Here is a 9,506-nt window from a genome sequence, read left to right on the forward strand (position 1 = left end):
GGCGGAAGGGCCGGGCCCGGAAGCGGAAGCGGAGCCGGGGCCTGGGGGCGGCCCGGGGGCGGCCGGAGCCGGGTCCGGGTCCGGGTCCGGGAGCGGCGCCGCCACGATGAGCGAGCCCGAGCTGCTGCTGGACTCCAACATCCGCCTGTGGGTGGTGCTGCCCATCGTCTTCATCACCTTCTTCGTGGGCATGATCCGGCACTACGTCTCCATCCTCCTCCAGAGCGACAAGAGGCTCACGCAGGAGCAGGTGTCCGACAGGTCAGGGCCGCCGCCGGGGCCCGCCTCGGCCCGGGCCCGGCCCGAGCCCGGGCCCCCTCAGCCGCGGAGGACCTGGCGCCGCCTCGCATCCGCCTTCCCCGCGGTTCCCCCGGCCCGGCTGCCGCCCGCCGGCCGGGGAGGGCAGCGGCAGGCCCGCTCCCGCCTGCGGCCGTGCCGCTAACGCCACATGTCTCTTTTCCAGCCAAGTCCTGATTCGGAGCAGAGTCCTTCGGGAAAATGGAAAATACATTCCAAAACAGGTACACGGGCCTGCGCGAATGGTTTTATGCTTTACGAAGAGGGTAACTCGGAAAGAAGCACGAAGCGAGAAGCTGTATTAGCGGAGCGCCGTGGGTAGAGATGCTCTCGGATGCTGGGCGGCTGTATCTGATACCACACTAGTGGCCCACGGGGTCCCAAGGCTTTAAAAAAAACTTGGGATAACGGCGTGGTCGTACAATGTCAGCTGTAATGTTTGCTGAGCTAAAAATCAGTCGCTCATATTGGCTCAGCTGCTGCTAAATATGTAATTGCAAAATCCAGAAGTCAGCTGGGGGAATGAAAATGTCCAATGGACCGGTATCAGTACTGAACCAGCAAGCCTGGCTTCTTCTTCAGAGAATTCTTAGAATTATTTTAAGAAATTTAGAAAGCTGGAGAGGCGGCACTCTGAATCCAGGGAAACAGAAAAGCGAGGAGCTTTAGAGCATACAGGCGGGGAAATACCTCGCCAAGAAAGAAGGACGTGTCGTGAAAGCTCGTAAGATGACTGCGTGTTTGAGCAAGAAGTAATGCTTCTGTCCTTTCATTTCTTATGGTGTTGGCATTGGCTTTTTTTTGTTTTCAGTCTTTCCTGACCCGGAAATATTTTTTTAATAACCCAGAGGATGGATTTTTTAAGAAAACGAAAAGAAAGGTAGTGCCTCCTTCACCCATGACAGGTATGTTAAAGTACCATATTCATAGCCAGGCAGAAAACCTGTAATTTTCTGCCAAGGTAGGAAGGTGAATCAACTCGCCAAGAGTTCAGTGAATGTGAGGGAGGGGGTGGGACTGTGCAGCTGGGTATTGGGGAGGAGGGGAGGAGCAAGATCCCTCTATTTGGTAGCAACACTTAGGTCACTTCATCTCGCATAACTTCAACCTCCAGCTGCCTGCAGCATCTCTCAAGACCACAACCACAAGTGTTGCCAGAAATGGGAACTCCTGCTCTCACTTTTTTGCACCAGCTCCTGCAGGACCTTCTCTAAACTGATTTAACATATTAACACAACCAAAGTCCTCAGCAGCAAATTAGCTGGATAGTTCATTGTCCCTTTTCTAGCTACATCAGCTCACAGAGGGGTCAAGCAAGTCCAGCAGTCTGGAGCAAGGGATGGGGTCAAACAGGGGAAGCAAAGAAATAGGTCAGACACAGCAGTCTGTAAACAGACAAAGCCGCCACTGCCACACTGGCTGCTCCTCTCATTTTGCAAAGTATTTTACAACAGCGGAAAATAGATAAGGGCTAGGTAATAGGATAGGACTTATCTCTCATGCAGTTTCTTAATTAAAATAGCTGATACTGGTGAAGTAATGTCTTGTTTCCCTTTATTGTGATATACTGCTACTTTACATCAAATCTATCATTTGCAGATCCTACCATGTTGACAGATATGATGAAAGGGAATGTAACCAACGTTCTGCCTATGATCCTCATCGGTGGTTGGATCAACATGACATTTTCAGGATTTGTCACAAGTAAGCGTCTGGAATAACGTGGGTCTGGCCGTGTTTGTGACGATGACCTTAAGGGTCTGGGCTGCATCAGAGATTTGCTGCTCTACTTGAAAGCAGTTGATTAGAAGCAGCATGAATTTGGCTTGTGGCACTGCCACTATTCACTACGTGAACTGCATTGATTTGCTTGCTCCATAGCAAAGAAGGGAAAACTGTTTTCACAGTACCAGCCACAGTCACAAAGAAAATAGCTTGTGTATTTGGGAACAATTGTAGTGGCAAAACCAATATTTAAATTTATTAAAACTGCCTAAATTTCAGGTTGACACAGCGGATTTTCCTCTGAACTCGTCCAGGGAGTTGGTTACTGTGGAATAGAACTATCTACTCACTTTGCCATTTGCTTTGCGATTACATAGTGTCACTTTGTGAAGCTAGGCTTTTTTCTTTTTTTTTTTTTTTTATCCTGCAGCAAAGGTCCCATTTCCTCTGACGCTGCGTTTTAAACCAATGCTGCAGCAGGGAATTGAACTGCTCACTTTAGATGCATCCTGGTAAGCCTGTATCCTCAGCAACAGAGGTCAAATACTCACTTGGAAAATTTTGAATGTGTTAATAACCCTTGAATGGTCTGTGCGTGATTCTGAAATGAGATCATGAGCCAGCTTTGAACTGAAATCAACCATGCTTGTTCTGATTTATCAGGGTGAGCTCTGCTTCCTGGTACTTCTTGAATGTGTTTGGACTCAGAAGCATTTATACTCTCATCCTGGGCCAAGATAATGGTAAGACATCATCATTTCTGTGAAAGAGCTGGCTGCTTCTTCCATGGGATGACTTCTGAGGGAGGCTAGGGAAGGATTTCTAAATTTCGAGCCAAAGAGCTCTTGAAAGCCTCTCTCACTTCTGCGAGATTACTCTCCACTGGCCAGGTTTGACATCACCTGCAGCAAAAATCCAAACCTGTACCAGCCACTGGCCAACTGCTATTAAACTTCCATGGTAATTAACTTTCCTTCCCGTCAAATTGTTGTACAGAAATTTTGCTCTCAGGTTGGCTTTTACTTCTAGCAAGTGTCATTTTAAGGAAAGCTGCAAAGGTTTCTTAATGCTAGATGCAGGACAGGTACTGTTTTTGGGGGTACTGGAATGTAGAAGACTACTCTTCTCAATTTGTCACATATTTATGTAAACTTAGCTAAGATGTAGGGCTTGGGAACAAGATGTCTTGTCAGAACTTTCTGGCACATTAGTATTGCATTCTGGGTGTTTCTGCAGCGTTCTAGTCTATAGGTAGAAACCAGCTTGGTGGCACTGTGCTCTGGGAAGTGCTGTTTAAATGACACAAAAATCAACCCCTCATTTCTCTTGTAGCTGCAGATCAGTCCAGGGTGATGCAAGAACAAATGACAGGAGCAGCAATGGCCATGCCAGCAGACACTAACAAAGCATTTAAGGTACAGTATTCCCACTGCACTCCTGTTTGCTGTAAACTTACAGGATCTTAGGCTCTGTGTAAACTTGGCCTCTCCCTGTGTCAAGTAAGGGAATTGCTCTGGATTCCTGTTCCTAAAATTAGAGCTGACAACTGATGAAGGGTATGAAAGTTGCCCTGGGTCTGGCAGAGCGCTCATACCCTGAGGTAAGCCTGATTAGTTAGTCATTCCTGATACAAAAGCTGAAATCACGCGCCATCTTCTGCTCTTGCAGAGGAAGATTTTTTTTCTTTCCCTTGAGATCTAGTTCCAAGCAGAAGCTGGCTCCCAAAAAGTTGTTACTAGTGCAGCTGAGTACAAGTCCTGCAGGCACATGATGGAACTTGGGTAAAAAAACCCCAACAAACCAATAAGCAAGTTAACTCAACAGAAAATCTACCAGGATTTGACTATGTTTTGAACTTGTCCTAAGCAGTCTCTGTAGGCGCCTACTACACTCATTCTACCTTTCACAGCCCTAGTTTATGAGTGAAGGGAAGGTCCTGTTTTCTGTTTTTACTTACTGTAGTAGAGATTTATCCACACACAGCCTGCCACCTGGGAAGCCAGGATGGTCTGCTTCTGCAGTTTCTTGTATTGAATAACATTCCTGATTAAAACAACCCACATCACCCCGCCAGAGGCTCAGCCAGGGAAGCAGGATGCTGCAGCCTGCAGCTCTGCTCCAGCAGGGACTGTTCCGTCACAAACCTGGCACTGAGGTGCTATTTCAGCCAGTACCATGCACTCTCCTGGCTTGCACCCCTCCGCTTTCTTTCCGGTACTGGTGAGCCAGAGCAATTTTGCTGTTCAGCCCTGTAGGGACCTAGACCCAGCAGCAACAAAGAAAACAAGCCCATATTGCAGGAGAAGCGTTCTGGCCAAGAAGTAAAAATCTCTTGCTGGGCATCACATGACATGGTTTTGCACACTGTATGCAGCTTATTCCACAATGCTGACTGGAGCAATGCTTAAAGGGCTAAGAGGAGGAGATATTGTGTTCATAGGTGGTGGAAAACGAGCAGCAAGGGAGATATTTCTCATACTGCTATGAATGCCTGGCTTAATGAATTAATAAACTGCAGCTCCAAGGAGCTTGTTGGTTGGAGAACAGTCTAATGAGGCATATCAAGTCAGTGATCAGTAGCAAACTTTTTGGCCTGTAACTGTTTTTATTAAATGTCTCCGAACCAAAAAAATTAACTAACCAGGACACACATGACGCCCCAGAACAGAACTGGCTGTGTTTCTGTAGACAGCTGTTTCAGAAGAAATGGACTACTCCAGAAAGTTGGATGGCTTTCAAATAAGTACGTGATGTAGTTTTTCTAATTTCTGTGATGTACCAGTATTGACCAACTATCTAATGCCGAAGTGTACACCACCCAATTTCAGAGAGTTGACAGGACTGCCCCATTCTTAATGGAACTTGTTTTTTTGTTGCAGTTTTGAAGGTAAGCACTACAGATAGCTCTTGTCGAACTACTTTAACAGTGTGTTGCTCTCCTTTCTCTGCCTCTGTGTATTGTCAATGCAGACGGAATGGGAAGCTTTAGAATTGACTGATCATCAGTGGGCCTTAGAAGATGTAGAAGAAGAGCTCATGGCAAAAGACCTCCATTTTGAAGGCATGTTTAAGGAAGAACTTCAGACCTCCATCTTCTGAATTTGAGAATAAGCTTTTGTCTCTTCTTGTAAAAGTAATTTGAAAAGTTACTTAAAACTATATAATGTATTTTAGCAAGGTTGAGAATAAAAGAAAAACGCCATGTTCAGAGCTGCAGTTTTTTATCTTTGATTCGAGCCCCAGGACTGAGTATGTTGTATTTGAGCCGAAGGCTCTCGGTAGGGGTCTCTAGCTGGAGTTGTGTTTCTCTTCAAAGGAAACATATGCTGGAGAAAAGACCTCAAAAATTATAGTTGTAGTACACACAGAGAAAGCTTGCTTGAGTTAAGCAACTTAAAACTTCATGAGACCAAAAAAGTACAAATAGTGCCCATTTCTTATCCTTTGCTTTTGAAAAATTAAGACAACATCATTCCATTAGTAATTCAAAACTGACAGCAACAACGTATCTATCACATCTTCAAAGCAGCATGAGGATTCTGTTTCTGAAAGCAGTGGTTGTCCTTCCTCTTTTTATTATTTTTTTTCCTGTTAGAATAATTTGGGCTTGAAACTTTCTGAGAAGCAAAAGCAAGAGGGAGATACTCACCACTTGCCCATAGCAAAGCACGGGACAGCTCGCCGCCTTCTTGTATCCAAGCCTGCACCAAGGCTCCCCAGCGCTGCGAAATGCCATCTGCTCACTTCTGCCCTGGTCAACCCACTGCTGGATGCACCAGGGGTCATGGGGGCACCTTCTGGCCCCCTCTTTGCTGCTGCCGTTCCTGGGCAGAGCAGCTCCTCAGAGGTCTTTGGGCAGCAGGGAGCCAGAGGTGGCATTTCCATGCAGAGGTAGCAAACACACGCGCTGTTTCCCGGTTAATTTAATCCTACCCACGTCCATTTATAAGCACCTCAGATTGCCCCCAGACCCCTCCTGCCTGCCCCACTAGCAGCAGGATGTACACCTAGCAAGGGTGCCTGGCTGCTCCCTGTAGTCCCCACTCAGTTATTTACTGAAAATAAATACCCTGTTTTAAGCCACCTGCCTGAGCATCTTCTCGCCCTGTAGAGAACAGGGAGCAATTGCTCCTGGTTTGTCCTTCTGCAGGAGCTCCTCAGATGTCTTCCCCAGGGAGCAGAGTCCTAACCTGGGGAAACGCTTCTTAAACAGAAGCTCTTCCACACTTTGTGGCTGTTGTTTTCTTTATTCTGGACCCTTTTTCTTGGGGTGAAATTGCACACCCTCTTCAAAGCAGGAGCTGAGCCAGGACTGAGACGCAGCCTGTTTTCTGTTCTTACCAAAATCATCTCCCCTCTGAACAGGAGCCTTAGCTCAGAGATGTTCTTGTCTGCCTCAGAGACCTCTTTCCTGAAGGCTATTAACGGTGCTTCACTGACACAGCTTGTGTTTCAGGTCATTTTCCCCTGCCTTGTGCAGTGGGGAGTTTCACTTCTTACCCTTGGAGTTCTTGCATAAGCCCTTCCTGCAAGCCCACACGCTGACAGGAATACCCAAACACCTCCCCATAAGAAAGCTGCCACTTTGCTTTCCCTTCTGCCTGCGATGTTTCATGCCAGGCTTTGGAGGTCAGCATTTCATAGCGAAGCTCACCCCCTGCCGATCTACATTAAGGCTCCTCTAACCCTCTCTGAGGCTCCAGCTAAGATCAGGCCCCTCTGCTATTATTGCAACGTCAAGACTTCAAACCTTCTTACTGGGGCTTCACAGCCCGCCTTGACCTGCAAGATTTTGACAATCCCCCAGACTCCCTGTGCACACACCAACGCCAAATGCACACAAGCCTCTTGCGCTTAACTGCCTCAGCCTTAACTTTTCCAGCCTGGTCTCGTATATGTGCTCAGGTTGCCTTGAGGAGGAAATTGCAGTGACCACAGGACAACTATCTCAGTGGTACAGCCACAGGCAGCCCGGATACCCCTGGAAAAAACTGACAGAAGGCAGCCAGGACCACCCCTGATCCACTGGGGAAGAGGAATGAGGAAGCCACAGCTGTCTCTGCCCAGTGCCACAGAAAGGCAAGGACAGGCTTTGCTACAGCACCAGGTACCAGTGCCCCAGGTGAGAAAAGGCAACCCCGGAGGGAGCACAAACTCTCCGAAGCAGAGCATGGTGCAGGCAACAGCTGCTTTTCTCCCAAATCCCCACTGGCAGAGCAGGGAGAGACTCCTGGAGCACCAGGTATCCCGCCATCAGCAGCCTCAGGTCATAAAACAAAAGCCGAAAACACAACAAAACCCAGTTTCAGTGCAAACCACACTTTAATTTTCCTGTTTGTACAATAGAGCCAGCCACTTACAAAGTGCTAGTCTAAAAAACAGCTCTGTATTACAGCACACACACACCAGCCGAAGCCCATCAGCTCAGAGGCAGAGAAAGTAAGAGCTGGGCCACTTTTTCTGCAGTACAACAGTCTGTTCAGCATCTGAGCATCGGAGATTTAGCCCCACTGATGTGTTTCTCAGTGTCAGCACGGGTGGGGAGGCGAGGAGGAGAAACAAAGGGTATTTCAGATTGATTTTCTTTTTAAAAGGTCTTTTGCTCCCCTCTCCTTCCTCTTGTCCCTATTTTGGAATGCCCACATGATTTTCTTTCAAGGTAAAAATGAACAAAAAAAATAAAAATGCTGATCAGAGTAATTCAGTGCAGTGCTACAGCTTAAAAAATGCTTTTTGGATGCTCCCCTCAGTAATGAGGGAAAAAACAGAAATACAGTATTAAGAGTTGTAAAAATCCCAAACAGCCCCAAAACCAGCACAGCAGAAGCAAATAAGCAATTCTGACCTCAAAATTCAAATTTCAATGCTTTAAAAGCAAAACTCTGCAGCAGAGGATCACAGCACTACTGTGCCAGCTAGAGGCAGCCCTCTCTAATCCTCTCTATCGCCTTTCCCGTGCCCTGGCTAAGGGGCTGCACGGTGCCATCCTCCCTTCCCACTGCCCAGAGCAGAAGCAGAAGCTGGCCGGGCTTTTGCTCAGCTGCAGCACAGCAGAAGTGCAGGGACGGGCACACAACAGTTTCCTCTGGGGCTTGTGGCCAAGAGCTGCGGAGGAGCTGAACTGGCATATTTGGAGGTCAGTGGATGACTGGCCAGCAATGAAGCCACAGGGACTGTGCACAGAAGACCAAGGGGCTGCAAGCACGCATTTTGGGGGGAAAAAACGCAGTAGCTTGTCTTAGCTTTTTGGTCTGAAAACCCCTCCTGTTTGGTTCACCACCTTGAGCTAGATCTTTCCCTAAAAAGCATAGACTAAGGCTCTAGATTTTTTCTTATTTTTCACACGGAAGACCGGTTTTCCACTGAGGGCTGACCTGATCTAGTGCCCACAGGAGTCCTCACTCAAGAAAATTGAAGGACTAAAGTCCAGCTTACACAGACAGTAAAAGAGGACAGAGGGAAGAGCATTTGTCAGTTGCACCAAAAGGAGGAAGCAGAACTATTGAACAGCTAAGGCGAAGAGACCTCAAACAGGACCGTCACACCTGCAGCCTCACAGAAGATTGATGGGGTGGGGGATCTACAGGGCAGTGCTCAAGGGAGGAGGAGAAAGGCTGCAAGAACATGTCCAAAAAACCCAAAAGTTGTAAGAGAAAAGGATGAAAATTCACACAATCCATTGCATTGGGCTGTCATCCTTAGAGGTGACAGCAATGGGGACACAGCGCTGAGCTTCACTGGAGAAAAAGCTCTAAGGAGTCACATAAATGAGCAAAAAGAAATAAAAATGCTGCCACTGTACAAACCATAGGATAAATGGTGGAGGCAGAAAAGTGCTTACAGAGCAGCCTGGAAGTGAGGGTGTAGGAGATGGATGGAGAGGACAAGAAATCACCTTAGGGATGGTATCTTCCATATTTTCCATAATACTTTATGGATGGTATTTTCTCTGTGGAAGAACGGGAGCCAGAGCCAGAACAGCTGTATCCTGCATCACTGCGCAGATCAGCCTGCACATACGCCATACTGTAGACGGGTACGGTTCACTTCCAGCAAAGCTTCCTACATTACAGGATTCAGTGTTCACATGAAAAAGGCGGAGTCAAAACCACCCAGAAGAGCCTCAAATGCATTTAGTGAAAGGACATGAGAAATGTTTGCTGCTTAGCAAGGGGACCAAGGTATGATGGCAGAGACTGCAACAGCCAGGCTAGACACACAGAGATTTGAACTGAGCTTCCAGAAATGTGCAACAAGCCTCCCTGACACAGGCAGCAACACCAGAGAGCTGGCAGGAGGCCCCCACACTGATTCACAGAACTGTACCCACCATATTCCTCCACGGGTCCCTGCAAGGCTCAGCTGTGACGTGGCCTCCAGCTCAGGCTGTACGCTCTCCTGACCCCAGCTACAACCCTCAGCCCAAGAACAACAGCCCCAGCCCAGCTCAGCCCCGACCCCTGCCTCTAGCCACACAGCTCAGC

At 47.7% G+C, this 9,506-nt stretch overlaps 1 protein-coding gene across 1 annotated transcript; it reads left to right on the forward strand.

The window, feature by feature from the left end:
- The first annotated feature begins 10 nt into the window (after window positions 1–10).
- EMC3 (ER membrane protein complex subunit 3) lies at window positions 11–5,230 on the forward strand. Its single transcript, XM_005234772.2, has 8 exons — window positions 11–261; window positions 464–521; window positions 1,109–1,202; window positions 1,897–2,001; window positions 2,453–2,534; window positions 2,686–2,765; window positions 3,355–3,437; window positions 4,993–5,230. Exons 1-8 carry the CDS (start codon window positions 107–109, stop codon window positions 5,119–5,121), a joined length of 786 nt encoding a protein of 261 aa, XP_005234829.1. The 5' UTR covers window positions 11–106; the 3' UTR covers window positions 5,122–5,230.
- Window positions 5,231–9,506: the final 4,276 nt, after the last annotated feature.

Source organism: Falco peregrinus, chromosome 5, assembly GCF_023634155.1.
Source record: "Falco peregrinus isolate bFalPer1 chromosome 5, bFalPer1.pri, whole genome shotgun sequence".
Lineage (NCBI taxonomy): Eukaryota > Metazoa > Chordata > Aves > Falconiformes > Falconidae > Falco > Falco peregrinus.

Bases quoted from the DNA above. Each gene is read 5' to 3' on its own strand.
- EMC3 (XM_005234772.2), top strand. From the start codon at position 107: ATGAGCGAGCCCGAGCTGCTGCTGGACTCCAACATCCGCCTGTGGGTG. The intron at 262-463 runs GTCAGGGCCGCC...TCTCTTTTCCAG, and splicing joins CAGGAGCAGGTGTCCGACAG to CCAAGTCCTGATTCGGAGCA. The intron at 2,002-2,452 runs GTAAGCGTCTGG...TTTATCCTGCAG, and splicing joins ATTTTCAGGATTTGTCACAA to CAAAGGTCCCATTTCCTCTG.